Source organism: Nannobrachium achirus (genome assembly GCF_963921795.1).
Source record: "Nannobrachium achirus genome assembly, chromosome: 24".
Taxonomy (NCBI): Eukaryota; Metazoa; Chordata; class Actinopteri; order Myctophiformes; family Myctophidae; genus Nannobrachium; species Nannobrachium achirus.
The window spans coordinates 41642237-41660221 of NC_137831.1; the positions used below are offsets into that span (position 1 = coordinate 41642237).

Genomic DNA, 17985 nt, shown 5'->3' on the forward strand with positions numbered 1-17985 from the left:
ATGATTTAGGTTTAGGGGTTGGGGTTGTAGTTGCGCCTGATTTATTCTTGTTTGCACACCGGTGTCTTGCACATAAAATAGCGGATCTACAAGCTCTCAACAACAGGGACGTGCAGAGAATGTTAGAGAGGCAGGGGCTGACATTTTTAAAAGGGCACTTTTGGTGAACATATCGAAAATAGCAGACCTCCAAGCTCCCAGGAGCTTGGAGGTCGGCTATTTTCGGTGCTTGATACCACACTGAACTAAGCATAATCATGGCAATACTGGAGATGTGGCGTAACGGCATGGATTTCTACACAGAGAGGGCAATTCTTTCAACATAAGATGCTGTATTTAAGTTCAGGAGAGTTTGGACAAGGCAATTCTCTTGAATGCTGCCTTCAGGTATGGCATGGAAAGAGGGCATTTCCATTTCTTTCACCATAGTAAAAAAAAAACTGCATTCATGGTCTGGTGAGGGCGCTTTTTACAGATGGATAAAAGGGCAGGGGCTCAAGCCCCCTTTGATGTCTATGTGTGCACGTGCCTGCTCAACACGTTGCAGGCATGACACGTTATGAGCTTGTAGATCTGATATTTTCGGCTATAGGTTTAGGGTTACAAATGGCCAAATGTTAAAATAAATAAATAAATAAATGCTGTCCTAAAATGTCCTCTCTGGCATAGTAATACAAACGTATGTGTGTGCGTGCGTGTGACGTGTGCGTGCATGCGCGCGTGTGTGTGTGTGTGTGTGTGTGTGTGTGTGTGTGTGTGTGTGTGTGTGTGTGTGTGTGTGTGTGTGTGTGTGTGTGTTTGTAAGAATAACATGTTTTATTACCTTTGTGTTGAGTTGGAACTTGGAACTCAGTCATGACTCCAGAAGGTATCTTTGTGCAAGGTATCACTCTTGCACAAAAGCAGTATATTTTATTTGGTCATTGAGATGCCGATGGTGTTTCTGAACACAACCTTGGGAGGAATCCCAAGCGCTGGGAGTCTATAAATCAACTAGATTGGTTCTCACATTTATGGGCAAGAAAATACTCAGGCATTTTTTTGATACTGTCAAATGTCATGCCCCCCGGCATCATAAGCGACTTATCCAGCATCTAATTAATCTCTGAATTCACATAGTATTTCAAAAATGTTATAGGTTTGTGTATTTCCACCTGTTTATTATTGTTTAATTCGAATTTGCCGTTCATGAATAATGGCTAATTTGAAAAAAAATAAAATAAATGCGTCGCGTTGTGACGCATTGTGAGCTTGTAGATCTGCTACTTTCAAAAGATTTTTCGACATTTTATTCATCGGGAAAACTTGTGAAATGGGACATTCTACATAATGAGTACTTTAGTTTCTACTATTGGTACTTTAAGTACATTTTTATACCAATACACTTGTACTTTTTTTAAGTAGCCTACATTTTAATTCCAAACTTCTACTTGTGGCAAAGTATTTCTGTATTGATACTTTAACATAAGTAAAGAATGTTTGTACTTTTTCCACAACTGTTCATTTAGAAAGGAACGGCTCCCTACTGCGAAGAGCCTTTCAATTAAAGACTCAATTCGTTCACGAACGTCCCATCTCTAATGTCCTCATTGTGTGACCATGGCTGCAGGGGGGCGTTCTCCTACGTGAAACGGGTGACCCAGAAGAAGAGCAAGAAGGAGTTTGCGGCCAAGTTCGTGTCGGCCCGGGGAAAGCGGAAGGCCGTGGCCCTGAGAGAGATGAGCCTGCTGTCCGAGCTGGACAACGAGAGGATCCTCTACTTCCACGACGCCTTCGAGAAGAAGAACATGGTGGTCGTCATCACGGATCTGTATCCTCTTTTATTCCGACCCCTGATATTCCTTCATTTCTTTGTATTGTGGTGGAATTCAGATCAATCAATAATCAATGAGAAAGGTGGTGGTGGTCAAGTTTATGTAACGTGATATCATGAACAGAAGAACAGTTTAAAGGACAACTTTGTTTTTTTTTACAACAAGGGTTTCATATTTTAGATTGTAATTAGGGAAATGAAAAAGTGAGTGTTAAAATGTTTTTTGTTTGCTTCGTTCTATTGTTTTATCGTGTTTACCATGCTAAAATGTGGGGCATGCGTACGCATGGGGGCATGCGTACAAGTGGCTAAATATGTCTTTTTAGACACAATAAGCCAGCAGTTTCTTTATTGATATTTACAGTAAGGCGCTCTACAGACGGACAGCGGTTGCCGCCGGGGCTCCCGATTGGATCTGCGAGGACCGCGCCGCGGTGATACACAAACACACTCGCTCTTTGAGTAAACACTGCGCTGTATTTCACAAAGATGAACACAATCCATCTCTCACCGCCCGCGTACGCATGCACAAACGAGCACGCTCGCGGGGATTTTCACGGGACTGCGCCCGCTCGCCTCGCCGCCTCTAAACTTCGCTGCGCGGACGAAATAGCCGCCCGCCTCTCATTGAAAATGAATTACTAGCAGGCGGTGACCGCGTACCGTCTGGAATCCCCTTAACACTTCTAGTCACATCCAACCATGAAAGGTTGCGTTGTATCTTGTTCTGGGTAAAATTACATATTTAGCCACTTGTACGCATGCCCCCAACCACTGAAATAAGAATCTCTAAAATAATAGAAAGAAGTAAATGAAATATTTTTTACACTAATCTTTCATATTCTTTAATTACAATCTAAAATATGAATCCTTGTTTTAAAAAAACAAAGTTGTCCTTTAACACTCTGGTCAGTGGTAAAGTAGTTCTGCCAAGAAGAATGGCAAGAAGAGTGACTGATGTCACGGCACCCCAGGGTGCCCCCGTCACCCACTTTGAAAACCCCTGATCTAATCTACTACAGTACAGTATTGCTCTTTTTGTTTTACCCTTCTATTGAACATTTTATGCTATTTTATTTTATATGTTTTGGGGGTATTTGCCATATACACCCACCCTAATGGCAACTTCTTAACAGTACCCGGGGAGCATTTGCGTTTCACCAAGCCTGGAAGAAAGAAAACATTTTAAAGCTCCACATTTTTGCACGATGTTAATGTGCACAGGATGAGAACAAATCACTCTTCTGCGTCCCAAGGACACAGGAAATGTAATATAGGCTCCACTCCAATCTGTCCATTATGTCTGAGTTTGAGAGAAGCGAGCGAATCCACCCACCCTCCCCCAGAAGGAACCGAGACAGCTGACTCATCACTGATCCATGGATCTGTTGGAGACCATGACAAATCAGTGGATCTGTCACAGGCAGATTGTGAAAAAAAATCAGTGGCTCTGTCACAGACCTTCACAGATGTCTGGATGTGTCACCAGTGGTGTAAAGTAACTAAGTACATTTACTTAAGTACAGTTTTGAGGTATTTGTACTTTACTTGAGTATTTACAGTTTTCAGTACTTTTACTTCTATTCCACTACATCTCAGAGGCAAATATTGTACTATATTGTAATATTGTTATACCTAGGCTATTTGAAAATAGCCGATAGCCGATAGCCGATAGCCGCTAACAACGCGTCACGATGCGACGCGTTGTGAGCTTGTAGATCTGCTATTTTCAAACATTTTGAACTTTTACTTTTGGTACTTAAAATAAATTTTGATGCCAACACTTTCATATAAGTACATTTTGAATTCAGGACTTCTACTTGTAAGGGTGCCCTCACACCAAAATACCTAGAGTGGAATCCGCCAATGCATTTCAATTAGAATGGAGTGTTTTTTGCAGAAATCCTCTATTTTGGTGTGAGGGCACCCTATAGTGGGTTGGCTTAACAAAATTATCGAAACGAAGTGGATAAAAGCGCCAAACCTTTTTTGAGGCTTCTTTAGGACCTAACGATGGATTTTAGCCTTGGGTGCCAAACTTTATTTTGATGTTTGCCCATAGAATTATCCATATCAAGTTGGGCTCCCATCGACCCAGAAAAAAAAATCTGCTTTAAGTATGACCCCTAGTTAGACCCCTCACATCATACTTAAAGCAGGTTTTTTTCTGGGTATTTTCCTCCTGTATAGAAAGTCGATACACTTTTATCCGCTTCGTTTTGATAATGTCAAAAACCAGGGTTAAGCCAACACACTACTAGAAGTATGTCTGTCTATGCTGCAGTATTGATACTTTTACTTAAACAAATGAGTAAAACAAATGTCGGTACTTTTTCCACCACTGTGTCACAGAATAACACAGATCAGTGGAGTTGGCAGGGGGTCGGGTTGGGTGCGAATGACGTTCCGACCACTTGGACTGTGAGCTTATGTCTTTCTTTTAGCCATCTGCTTTGTACTTTCCTTAACTGCCTTTTTCCAAGATGTCACGAGGAGCTACTGGAGAGAATGGCTCGGAAAACAACAGTTATGGAGTCAGAGGTTTGTTTACCAGCTGCCCTGGCCCTATGCATATGGCAGTGGTTCTCAACCTTTTCAAGCAGCGACCCCCCAAAATAATCATATTTTAACCGGGGACCACCCCACCCTACGAGCACTAAGGGTTGAGGTATTACATTTTGTATAACTTGGTTCTATTGTGAAAATAGCCGATCTACATGCTCACAACGCCTCGCAACGCAACGCGTTGTGAGCATGTAGATCGGCTATTTTCACAATTTCTGCCTCTAATAATATTTGACAATTTCACCAATTTGTCATTTTAGAGGTACTAAAAAGTCCTTAAATTGTCACTTTGGAAATGTGCAGATACCCCCAATACACTTCAACTTTATGTTGGTTTGTTTACTGCTGAGTGAGAAACCAACGTTGCACATTAAGTTAATCATCTGTGGACCCTCCAAAATAATTTGGGGACCGCCTGGGGGTCCAGACCCACAGGTTGAGAACCACTGGCGTATGGCATGGTGACTTCCAAAGGTGATTCTGATTAAAGTCAGATTAAAGTCTGATTAAAACAGAATGATTTCCCCTTTGCAGATCCGGTCCAGTGTTCGGCAGGTCCTGGAGGGCCTCAGCTATCTCCACCAAAAGGACATTGCCCACCTCGATATCAAGGTACATCCTTATCGAATTCGTGCCTCACATTTCAGATATCAGATTTCCAGTGTTGGGGAAGTTGAAGTTACATGTAACTGAGTTACGTAACTAAGTTACATTTTGCTGTAACTTGCTGTTAACTGAGTTACATTCATATTTCTGTAACTCGTCAAGTAACTACCCAAAAAGATACTTTTTGGGTAATTTTTGGCTCAGTTACAAGAAGTTACAAGCGAAGTTATAATTTTACATTTAAGTTTTGTTAAGATTTTTGCTAAGATTGACGATTAATGTCCTCAACAGATGTTTACTAAAGAAAATGTCAACCTTTTTGACATAAAACATAAAACTCAGTTGAGAGGCATATTTCTGCTGGCATGTGACTTTTTTTGTAGGATATTATATTCTGTTTCATGTACACCACATGTACATTCTCAATTTAATGCTGAAAAAATAAAGTAACTCAAGTTACTTTTTCTATGTAACTTGAAAGTTTATAAGTTACATTTCTCCAGGGGTATAACTTTAACTCGATCAAGTTACTGCCATGGTGAGTTACTTGTAACTGTACAAGTTTACGCTTTCAAAGTAACTTCCCCCAACACTGACCTTATCAAATTCGTGCCTCACATTTTCAGATATCAGATTTCATTTATTAGAAATCACGAACCCAGTTTCCTCCTTTCTCAAGAAATGTAATTGTGCCGTCATCGCTCCGTATCTCCTTTTTCCCCAGCCGGAAAACATTTTAATGGCGAGCTCCGGCAGCGATCAGATCCGCATCTGCGACTTCGGCAACGCCACGAAGCTGGAAGCTTCCGAGGAGCGATACTGCAAATACGGCACTCCGGAATACGTAGCGCCCGAGATTGTCAACCAGAACCCGGTCTCCAAGGCAACAGACATCTGGTAAGACACCTGTTTCCTGCCTTTGAGGGAACAGCAATAGACTAGCTGCACCCTTTTCTCTGTGACCAGGGGCGTCACAAGGGCGGGGGGGGGGAGGGGAGTGAGACTGAGTTACTAGGGCCCAAGGTGGAGGGGCCTTAATTATTTTATACTTTAGCTATTGAAAAATAGCAGATGTACAAGCTCGCAGCGCGGCACTCTTGTACATCTGCTATTTTTGAAAAGTAGTGAAAATGTGTGCAAATCTTTTGAATATATGTATTTTTTTTTAAGCAAACATTATTTTACAACACAAATTTTGCTTCTGGGGGGTCCCTGGAACTAAATATTTTGAGATGGGGTTCCGTGGCCAAATCATTTCACAGAGAGGTTCGCTCTACTTTTTAGTAGTTCTTCTGGCCAGCTTCCGGCAGGGTTCTTGGGTGCGGGATCAGGTAAGTCATAGAAGAAGGGTATAAACCGCACTCGCTTAGAGTTCTTTCAGAGTCTTTTTTATTAAAGAATGCAGCAGCAGCAGTTAGTATGCAGACGCGTTTCGGCTCTAGGCCATCATCAGTGTTACTCAATGTTATTCAATCAGTGCGGTTTATACCCTTCTTCTATGTTCCGTGGCCAAAGACATATCATTTTGGGGGTCCTTCACATGAAAACGTTTGAGCACCACTGACGTAGAAACATTGGTTTTTCAAAAAACCTTAGAAGGATTCGAAATATTCAAAGACTTCACGATTAAAAAAAATAGCAGATCTATAAGCTCGCAGCGTGGCACTCGGTGCCACGCTGTGAGCTTGTAGATCTGCTATTTTTCAATAGTTAAAAGCACCCAGGGCTCAGAATTGGGTGCGACACCCCTGACTGTGACAAAATGAAACCGTGGCTCTCGATGGCCTCTGTTCTTCTGTACCCAAATTCATGTGTGATTCATCATCTTTCAATGCTGTCTCCCAAACAGGCCTGTTGGTGTCATTACTTACCTCTGGTAAGTGTCTTCATATTCCCTTACTGTGCATGAACCATTCGCAATATCGTCGTCGTCGGGTGGGAACCTTGTATCTCCAAAACCGTTCGTTTTGTATTTATCAAACATATAATTTGCCGAATGTCTGAGTGAGTGAGTGAGTGAGTGTCTGTCTGTCTGTCTGTCTGTCTGTCTGTCTGTCTGTCTGTCTGTCTGTCTGTCTGTCTGTCTGTCTGTCTGAAACAATGTTTCTCCTCAGTGGCTGGAGCAGTGGCTGGATGAATGATATGAACACACCTGACATAACTGTGAAGCCTGTTTGTCACTTTCACAAATCGTATGCTGTATATTAGCATTTTTATGGTGTATCTATATCTATTCTGCATCTAGCATGAGGCATATCTAATCTGCATCTAGCATGAGGCAACATGTTTAAACGAAACAGGTATTTCTTACATTGATGCTCCTACATATTATCATGCAAGCACCAGTTAAAGTTACTTTACATCCCTCATATACTGTGTGCACAGTGCACATCCCATAACCCACAAACTGCACATAATTTCGGAGCTCATATCTTTGAACGGGTAAGGGCTAGTCATTTTAAAAACGATTTAAACTAGTGAAAACACCCGATCTACAAGCACACAACGCCTCGCGGTGCGAGGCGTTGTGTGCTTGTAGGTCTGCTGTTTTCACTAGTCTTGTGGGACAGTCTTGTATGATGAAGCAGGGCTTTACTTTATGAAAAAACATAAACATTTGAAACTTGGAGATACAAGGTTTCTGCCCGACAGTGACGACATGTAACAACACATCATTTGTGGTTTGGGGTAATTGGGTGCATTTAAATACCGGACATAAAAGGCAAATTATACATTTGGTGTTTTCTTCTGATGAAGAAATGGCATCATTGTTTTTGTATCTAGAACTTGAATACTTTGAATAAAAAATAAAGAAGATCATGGTACTGCGTTGCCTGGTGGCTCAGCCAGTTAGTGCACAGATCTTTGACCTTGTGAGCATGAGACCAGGGTTCGAATCCTACGCCTGTCTCGTCTTGCATGTCTTCCTGTCTTCCTGTCCTTCTCTACTCTGACCTATCTGAAATAAAAAATGTTACCCACATGAACCCCTGCATCCTTAGGGTCAATTCATAGTCCACTTTTAGAGCCTAATTTATTTCGTTTCGCTCTGTCTAAACTATGATATGGCGTCATTCATTGGATCGGAGGCCGGTAACGTCATTAATTCGGCTCCGCCGAATTAATGACGTATGAATCGACCCTTATTCTGGGTCAAACATTCTGTGAAAATGCTATTTTCAGCAAAGATATTTAGTGTAGAGGAAAAACAAATCAGACGAATCCACCGGTGCATAACACAATTGCCCTTGGCCGGTTTGGCATATCCAATCGGACTTCATATCCATGCAGTGATATAATCTGGCTACGTGAGGCTAAAAACAAGAGGGGACATAGTATATGCTCCGGTCAAATAAGTATAATAACAGAGTCTGAGTGGTTAAAATGTGAATGTTTGTTTCTTGTTTATCGGTGATGATATTTTTTTCATTTCAGCCTCACCGGCGTGTCTCCGTTTGCCGGCGAGAACGACAGGGTCACCGCGTTAAACATCCGCAACGCCAACGTAGCGTTCGAGGAGAGCATGTTCTCTGACCTCTGCAAAGAGGCCAGGGGATTCATCATCAAGCTCCTGGTGGTGGACAGGCTGTAAGTAACCTGGTGCAGGGGCGTCACAAGGAGGGGGGGGAGTGGGACTGAGTTACTAGGGCCCAAGGTGGAGGGGCCTTAATTATTTTATACTTTAGCTATTGGAAAATAGCAGATATACAAGCTCACAGCACGGCTCCGAGTGCCGTGCTGCGAGCTTGTACATCTGCTATTTTTGAAAAGTCGTGAAAATGTGTGCAAACTTCGAATACCAGTATATGGATTTTTTTAAGCGAACATTTGTAACTCAAATTTCGCGTCTGGGACTCTGGGGGGTCCCCGGAACTAAATATATTGAGATCCGTGGCCAAATACATATCATTTTGGGGGTCCTTCACATGAAAAGGTTTGAGCACCACTGACATAGAAACATAGGTTTTTCAGAAAACCTTAGAAGGATTTGAAATATTCACGATTTTTCAAAAATAGCAGATCTACAAGCTCGCAGCGTGGCACTCGGTGCCGCACTGTGAGCTTGTATATCTGCTATTTTTCAATAGTTAAATCACAAAATAATGCGTTACAATGTGTTCCCAGTCTAAATGGGTTATGAAGACCATTCATGGGGGGCCCGCAGTGAATCCTTGTACCCAGGGCCCGGAATTTGGTGCGACACCCCTGAGGTTTAGTTTCACCGCTCTGACACAGGGCCATTTTCACAAACGGTTGCATGCCATTTAAGAACAATCTCAATTTTAGCGCAGCCTAAGTGGTACCTAATGGAGGTAGATCTTAATTTTATGTTTGCCATCTCCCAGGAGGCCCAGTGCAGTTGAGTGCCTTCGCCATCCTTGGTTCAAGGTAAGCTATGTTTTGAGAAATGTGTCTTATGTACAAGCTCTCCATATATTGTGATGTTAGGCCAAGGATTTTGAAATTGTTATTTTTATTGATTTGGGAAAATGGTTGTAGAGTTTAAAGGGGTCATGACCATTTGTGTCTTTTTTTCATGTTTTTTCTGCTTTTTTTCATGCTTTTTTCTGTAATCTGTAGTTTTTTGAATAATAAGGCTCAGAAAAGTGAGTTCATTTTCCTCTGGATGTACGCATCATCATCCAGGGGAGGATGTGGTTGTAGGGGAGGGTGTATCGCCTTTGATGTTACTTTCCACTAAGTTTGTATCTTACCATTTACCAGTTCAGTTGTTGGGTTCACCCTCACCTAGAACCACCTCCTCCCCTGGATGATGATGTGTTAGTCCAGAGGAAAATTAATCCACTTTTCTGAGCCTATATTCCAAAAACTACAGATTACAGAAAAGAAAAACACTGAATGTTGAATGTAAATTTCTTTGAGCGGTGGTAAACCGCTCCATAGAGTGGATGTGCGTGTGTCTGTAGCCTTTTTCCTCAGCGTTTTGCCATAGTAAAATGTGTGTGTGTAGCATAGCCTGTACATCCTAGACTCAAATCCTAGTCTGAAGACGTTATGCAAGCACGACCACCGCTCACTTCACATTGGGTGGGATCTTTGGGTGTAATTGAGGCCATGAAACATGAAGATGTCATGACCCCTTTAAGTTCTCTATTAGTACCCGGGTCTTGTTATGTGAACGCACCACTTCTTTTGTATGTTGCAGTCGTCAGCAAACAAGAGCATCAGCACGGCGATGCTGAAGCAAGTTCTGTCCAGAAGACGGTGGCAGGTATGGCATTTTCAATCGCAAAGGTAGCAACGTATTAATGTTGTCATGAAAGGACTCAGATTCAATACGTCTACACTTTAGGTGTGGGACCCCCAAGGTGGTCCTCAGAATTACTACAGGGGGGCAGCCACAGCCAAAACAGACTCCACCTAAACCCATAGCACTACTGTAACACTCCCCTTCCCTCAATGACCACACATGAAGCTAGATAGCATTTTTAGGTTTTAGAAACGTTTTTTACTGATTAGGTGCGTGGTCTACCTATTGTTTTTCTAGATTGATATTCCTATGCCTATATTGTTGTTGATGTACTGACATATTATCTTGCTTATTAAATTGATGTATTACCTTCTTATTGTAAGTCGCTTTGGATTAAAAGCATCTGCTAAATGCCTAAATTGTAAATTGTAAACCTCCCTCTTATCATGTCCTAACCTGTCTTTTCTGACGACAGCGCTCCCTCATCAGCTACAAATCCAAGATGGTACTGAGGACCATTCCAGAGCTCCTTAATGACTCGACCAACCACATCTCCATCGCCGTGGCGCGGCACCTGAAAGAAGGCTCTCCGCCGCCCTCCTCGTCCTCGGACTCGGACGAAGACGTGGACGAGCTGCCTTTCATTCCCATGCCGTTGTCCATGGTCTTCTCTGGCTCGAGGGTGTCCCTCAACGAGATCCCTGGGGACGAAGATGCCTTCGGGCGGTCAAACGGGGCCATCGAAGGAACAAGTGAAAAAGGGGACCGAGAGGACGCGGGGGGAAGGGGAGGGACCAATGAGACGATGACGGAGGAAGAGATGCGCGTCGACGACGAGGAGAAAGCCGCGACGACTAAACGAGTTCCCCTTAAAAAAGGAGCCAGCGTGGAATCGGACGAGGACTCAGGGACAAAAGCCAGGAGGGCAACCATGAGGAGGGGCAGCTCTGCCGATTCGGCCCTGCTTCTACACGTCGACGATGCCGAAGAGGGCGACGCCAACAAGGACTCGGAGGCGAGCAAAAACAGCCTGAAAAAGGCCGTTTCCATGGAGCTGCCGAATCGCAGCCCAAGCCCAGGCGGGGTCAAGTTGAGCCAGGAGGACTACGCTCTGAAACTGGAGCTCATGAGACAGCGGCTACTCCGGGGAGGAAGCGCCGACAAGAAGATGAGTGGTCTGCGAGGCCCCTTGTTTGAAACCCTGGGCATGGACGACGAGAGGAACACGGGGTCCCTCGATCGGAATTTGAGGAGGTCCAGAGTGGGTCCACCGTCTCTCACCAGAGCTGCTTCTGAAACTGCAGACGATACGCCAAAGACCAAGGTTTTCAAAAAGAGTGCCTCCTTCAGTCAAGGGGATTCCGAGCCCATGCCCCTACACAGAAGGTTCGGAGCCCCATTGGAGATCCCATCGGCAAGCCATCAGGGCAGCATGGAAGGGACGAAGCTCCAAGAAGCCACATCAATGTCAGCGCTAACAGAGCAAACCACGGTCGAATCAATGCCCGCCTCGCCCACAGACCGCAATTCCTTCGTTCTTCCCTCCCGGGGAACAGCGGACCAACGGTTTGAGCAGAAAGACAATCAACTGGAAGAGATGGAGATTAGTGAAGAGAATGACGCGAAAAGAGACGAGAGAGAGATGCCGTTATCAACAAAGGACAGCTCAAAAATGGCAAATAAGCCAAAATCGGCTACTTACTATTCACGAGCTCCGACGATTGTCATAGAGGAACATGATGATGAAAAACAGGCAGAGGAAAAGGAGGAAATAAATACTAATCAAGAAGAAGTAGAAAAAGACCAGCATTCTCCCAGAGATGCGCCTCCACCAAGCAAACCATCATCTGCATACGCAAGTGTTATTCAGAGCATTGTGATGCCGCCTGTAAAGTCTGACCAAAACCACTCCCCAACGACTCCTGTTACCACCACAGCCACGCTTGAGAAAACCAAACCCGGCAGTGCCACTTCATTACCCAAATCTGGCAGTACCACTTCATTACCCAAACCCGGCAGTGCCACTTCATTACCCAAATCTGGCAGTACCACTTCATTACCCAAATCCGGCAGTACCACTTCATTACCCAAATCCGACAGTGCCACTTCACTACCCAAATCCGGCAGTGCCACTTCACTACCCAAATCCGGCAGTGCCACGTCATTACCTGAACATCCTGCTGTTTATGCCAAGGTGGCCAATTCTGACCGCCCTGGGAGTGTTGCATCCACATCCTCTGCCTCTGAGCGTCCCACCACCCCTCATCAACCTGTTATCCGATCCGACATCAAAGACATCGAGTCAGAGGAGGTCTTTGAAGCGAAGTTTAAGAAACGGGAGTCCTCTTTGACCCGTGGCCTGCGGAGACTGACAGGAAACAAATCGGAGGAGAAATCGCCCGTGCTAAGCCGGAAGGCCGGTGAGGGTGGCGAGGAGGTTTACCGACCGGGGCCACTGGGATCTCCTCTTGAGATGGTAACCAGAGGACTTCAAGAGAAATCCAAATCTGTACAAGATCTTAGGCAAGAGGAGAAGGAGTCGGGGTTGGGGCGGATCGGACGATTCTCTCTGAGGACCAAGAGGTCGTCTTCAGTTGACAAAAAAGCCGAGAAACCAAAAGAAGAGAAAGTAAAGGAGGTAAAGGAGGACAAGCCTCAGAAGGGATCGAGCGAAGCTTCTCCCGGCAAGCGAAGAGTCACTTGGGCCATTGGTCGAAGCAAGTCCCTGGATACGAAAGAGCTGGACGGTGCAGTGGCACAGGGGCACTCGGATGAGAAAGAACAACGAAAAATGGAAGAGTCGTCTGTTTTTGCCATGCGGCGAAAGTTTGAGTCCAAAGTAGCAGGCATCTCTGCCAAAATAAGGACCCAGTCAGAAGAGAGGAAGGAGAAAGAGGCTAAGAAGAGTGCTGAAGAGGGCATACAGAAAGATCCAGAACAAAGGGAGAGGGAGAAGAAGGTGAGCGACTCTCCAGTCCTGGCAATGCGGCAGAAGTTTGAGAACAAGGTGGCGGGAATATCCACAAAACTCCGGAGTCAGTCTGAGGAGAGAACAACCGAAACAGAAGCAAAATCGGAGGGGAAACGAACCCCTCTGTTCACCCGTCATCGTCATTCCCAGTCGGAGGGACGTGGACTCAAAGGAATGGGCATTCCCGAGAACCAGCTGGCCAAACAGACGGACGCCGGCGCCTCGAAGGAGTCGATCGAGTCCACTGCCAGCACCGAAAAGGTCTCCCAGGCTGCAGAGGGTGACAGGCGATCGCGCTGGGACAGGTGGGGCTTGGGCAGGAGCAAGAGAGACAAAACCCCCTCCCGAACGGATCCGCCTTCGTCCGTCCCCAAAGAAGACGACGCCAAAGCCTCAGAAAGCCAACAGTTCGGCCGCTCTTCGTCGGATTTCCCTCCCGTGTTCCACATCAAGCTGAGAGATCACGTCTTATTGGAAGGAGATCCCGTCACCCTCAGCTGTCTCCCAGCCGGCAGTCCGCATCCACAAATTTCATGGCTGAAAGGTATGATAAGAGTTTATTTACATCCCCAAATCTAGCAGTTATTTTTGTTCAGATACAATGGAACCACTGCAGGGAGAAAACAAATACACAAAATCCTTAATTGTATTCTTGAAATAGATAGATAGATAGATACCTTTATAAAGCCACTTCCAAGGAGTGGCTTTGTCTGTCCCGTACATGTTTTTTTGAGGATTCCCATAGATTCCCAAGGAGTGGCTTTGTCTGTCCCGTACATGTCCCGTGCATGCAGAACTGAGGATTGGTCAAGCTTCACATGACAATTTGGCCCTCCAGACAAAATCATTCGTTCATTCAGAATTCATAAAAATATAGAACTAAAGCACATAGAAAGTATAGATCTAGAACACAATGTATAGATCTAGAACACAGATTTCATATAGCTCTAGAACACATAGAATAAAAAATTCACCGCTTCAATTCGAACCGAGGTTTGATTTTTAATTATGCTTCAACATTCATTGTGGCCTGATGTTATGTTTTCCAGATAAGAAACCACTGGAAGTGGAGGCCAGAATGAACCTGATCTCCCATCCAGATGGCAGGCAGCTTCTTATGATCATGAGAACAAGTCGGCTGGATGCTGGGCTATACGAGTGTGTGGCCGTCAACGCACTAGGCACCATCAACAGCTCCTGCACGTTGTCCCTAGCTTGTAAGTAGCTTGTCACCGGGTGTAACAAAGATTGTTAACCCATTTAGAACATTATTGTATCATTATTTTATGCTTTAACTATTGAAAAACAGCAGATATACAAGCTCACAGCGCGGCACCGAGTGCCGCGCTGCGAGCTTGTAGATCTGCTATTTTTGAAAAATCGCGAAAATTTGAATTTTGACCCGATTTAAGTGTCTTTTGAATCCTTCTAAGATTTTTTGGAAAAACCTGTGTGTCAGCAACCTGGCCAGCCATCGTCAAAGAAAAGGTCCTTTTCACTTAAATGGAGCTCAGTTAGTCTGTTCTTGAGAGACTACTATGTCAGTGGTTCTCAAACCTTTTCATGTGAAGGACCCCCAAAATTATATTCATTTGGCCATGGACCCCCATCTCAAAATATTTAGTTCCAGGGACCACCCATAAACAAAATTTGAGTTACAAACGTTCGATTTGAAAATACATATATTCAAAGATTTGCACACATTTTCACGACTTTTTCAAAAAATAGCAGATCTACAAGCTCGCAGCGCGGCACTCGGTGCCGCGCTGTGAGCTTGGATATCTGCTATTTTTCACTGGTTAAAGCATTCAATAATTCTAGGCCTAAATGGGTTTTAAATTCCATTTTACATTTCAAATTTCTGCTACCATTTCGCAAAGTGGGCACAGTCTCTGCTTTGTCTTTGTGTTAAATTGAGACAAAGCTCATTCCTTCATGAATTCAAAGATTAATGAGTCTACGGTACGTGGAGCCAGTCAGTACAAATCTGTCTTGAGAGATTAGTCGGTACCAAATGAGCAAATACTCATTGCCTTTTGAAGGAAATATTTGTCTTCATAATGTGACGTATCATTGAGGATTTCACCTAATTGAATTTAAATTAGAGTGTGTATAATATGACTGTTAATGCCGTCAATATGAATATTAATGTCTGTGTCTAATGGCTGTTCCCGCATTGATTGAATGGCTGCAAGTATGCTGTTGTGACTTGAGTGATCTCTGGTGCATTGCCCTGTACAAACAACAGCAAAAAAATAGATTAGAACAGATTAGATCAGGGGTCTTCAACAGGGGGTCCGGGACCCCTAGGGGGTCCTCAGAGTTACTACAGGGGGTCCTCCAAATCTTTGTGTGATAGGAAGAAAAAGCCAGATTCTTAACCAGATTCTGATAGCTTTAGCCAAAAACAGCAGATCTACAAGCTCACAACGCCTCGCAGCTATTTTTGGCAAAGAGCTTTGGTGTAGAGGAAAAAGAGCAGACTAAGCACAGAGTGAAAGGTCAAGTTTTGACGGTTCAAGTGGTTAAATATCTGAAAACACAAATTGACATGAATACAAAAAACACTGATGATCGAGCTGTCAAACACTGAAACTATAATCTATGAAAAGGTGGAGGGGGTCCCTGCTTCATCTCTCTCTCAGCTAAGGGGTCCTTGGCCTGAAAACGTTGAAGACCCCTGGATTAGATTATTACCAGGCAGAAGAGCAAGGTGAATTTCAAGGCTCCAGCGGCGAACACCGCCTTTCAGGGGCGTCACACAAGGGGGAGAAAAGTGGGACTGAGTTACCAGGGCCCAAGGTGGAGGGGCCTTAATCCAATACCTATATAGGAGCAATTGGAGGCAAACCTAAACCAGAATGTTTAGCTACATATTCTCACAACACCTCTCACAAACATAGCCACCACGTCGAACAAACGTGAAAATTTCCCACTGTCCACATTTTAAACATGCCACTCTTTGAACCGCATTTATTTCAATTTAACAAAATCTCGCCTCACGCAGAGCAGCCAGTCCTGACAGAGTATTCTGACCATTCTGGCCAGTGCTGAAACGTCAAAATGATCATCAGAGTATCAAGTTACAGAGGGAGGGGGGGGAGGGAGGGGGGAGAGGAGCTGAGCAGAGTAGAGTATCGAATTACAACAGAGGGGTGTGTGTGTGTGCGTGTGTGTGTGTGTGTGTGTGTGTTTGTGTGTGTGTGTGTGTGTGTGTGTGCGTGCGCGCACACGTTTTTTATTTTTCCAAAACATTTTTTTCTCAAAAAACTTTTTTTTTTTTCAAAAAACTTTTTTTTTTCTCAAAAAAAGAACTACCCATATTTGGCCATTACACACACCACACTGCCGCAACATGGCGGTGAAGGCCGCACAGCGGCCTGAACTCAAGACTTTTGCGGTGGGGTCCGTGGTCAAATACATATCCTTTTGGGGGTCCTTGACATGAAAACATTTGAGCACCACTGACATATAACTGCTCAAAGAAATAAAGGCAACAAAATGTTCCCTTAATTTATTTGAATTTATTTGATTATAGTATACTGTAGTACTGCTCAAAGAAAGCTCAAAGAATTAAGGGAACCTTTTGTTCCCTTCATTTCTTTTAAGTAGTATATAGAAACATAGGTTTTTCAAAAACCTTAGAAGCATTTGAAATATTCAAAGACTTGCTCAAAATGCACTCGGTGCCATGCTGTGAGCTATTTTTGGTCCCATCCTAATTTACAGTACACTTTAAGACAGAATAAGATAATAAAGCCATAATAAGAAATAATGTGTTGGTAATTAGAACAAATATGTTTTATTAGACAGAAACAAAGACAGAATAGCAGAAAGAGCAGATACATTCTCTGGCACCGGCAGGTCCCGTCGCGGTAAACTGCCGGTCCGTGCGGTGGTGGCTGCCACGACAGTTACCAGTGATGCCGGTCCTATACCTACAGTTCCGTGCGGCGGCCGCCGGTCCTATCGCCAGCGATGCTGCACGACTGACGGTCGAACTGCCGGTCGGCAGGTGCCGGTGCCAGAGAATGCATTTGCTCTTTCTGCTATGCTAGTCTTTGTTTCTGTCTAATAAAACATATTAGTTCTAATTACCGACACATTATTTCTTATTATGGCTTTATTATGTCTTATTCTGTCTTAAAGTGTACTGTAAATTAGGATGGGACCCTATTTTTCAATAGTTAAAGGACAACTTTAGTTTTTTACAACAAGGGTTCATATTTTAGATTGTAATTAAAGAATATAAAAGATGAGTGTTAAAATGTTTTCATTTACTGCTTTCTATTGTTTTAGAGATTCTTATTTCAGTGGTTGGGGGCATGCGTACAAGTGGCTAAATATGTCATTCCCAAGATACAATGCAACCTTTCATGGTTGGATGTGACTTATGGAGGCTAGTAGTGTTACTGTAAATAGCAATAAAGAAACTGCTGGCTTATTGTGTCTAAAAATACATATTTAGCCACTTCTACGCATGCCCCCATGTGTACGCATGCCCCACATTTTAGCATGGTAAACGCAATAAAACAAATGAAAACATTTTAACACTCACTTTTTCATTTCTCTAATTACAATCTAAAATATGAACCCTTGTTGTAAAAAATGAATGAAACAAATGAAAACATTTTAACACTCACTTTTTCATTTCTCTAATTACAATCTAAAATATGAACCCTTGTTGTAAAAAAACAAAGTTGTCCTTTAAAGCACAAAATAATTGTGCAGTGAATCCTCCAGAATTTGGTGCGACACCCCTGACGTCAGGTGTTGTGTTTGACCTTGGGGTTGAAGGGGATACGAGCCGCGGGGAGT

General features: G+C 43.7%; 1 protein-coding gene across 1 annotated transcript in view; it reads left to right on the forward strand.

Moving 5' to 3' along the window:
* LOC308280309 (striated muscle preferentially expressed protein kinase-like) overlaps nt 1-17985 on the forward strand; it is a gene marked incomplete at both ends in the record, with an annotated part of 163613 nt that overhangs the window by 125308 nt on the left and 20320 nt on the right. Inside the window, 10 exons of the mRNA XM_080720571.1 lie at nt 1610-1810; nt 4297-4354; nt 4913-4990; nt 5709-5881; nt 6834-6860; nt 8420-8572; nt 9331-9373; nt 10152-10217; nt 10672-13711; nt 14217-14384. Coding sequence (XP_080576697.1) covers nt 1610-1810; nt 4297-4354; nt 4913-4990; nt 5709-5881; nt 6834-6860; nt 8420-8572; nt 9331-9373; nt 10152-10217; nt 10672-13711; nt 14217-14384 — 4007 coding nt within the window. The remainder of the gene's footprint in view (nt 1-1609; nt 1811-4296; nt 4355-4912; nt 4991-5708; nt 5882-6833; nt 6861-8419; nt 8573-9330; nt 9374-10151; nt 10218-10671; nt 13712-14216; nt 14385-17985) is intronic.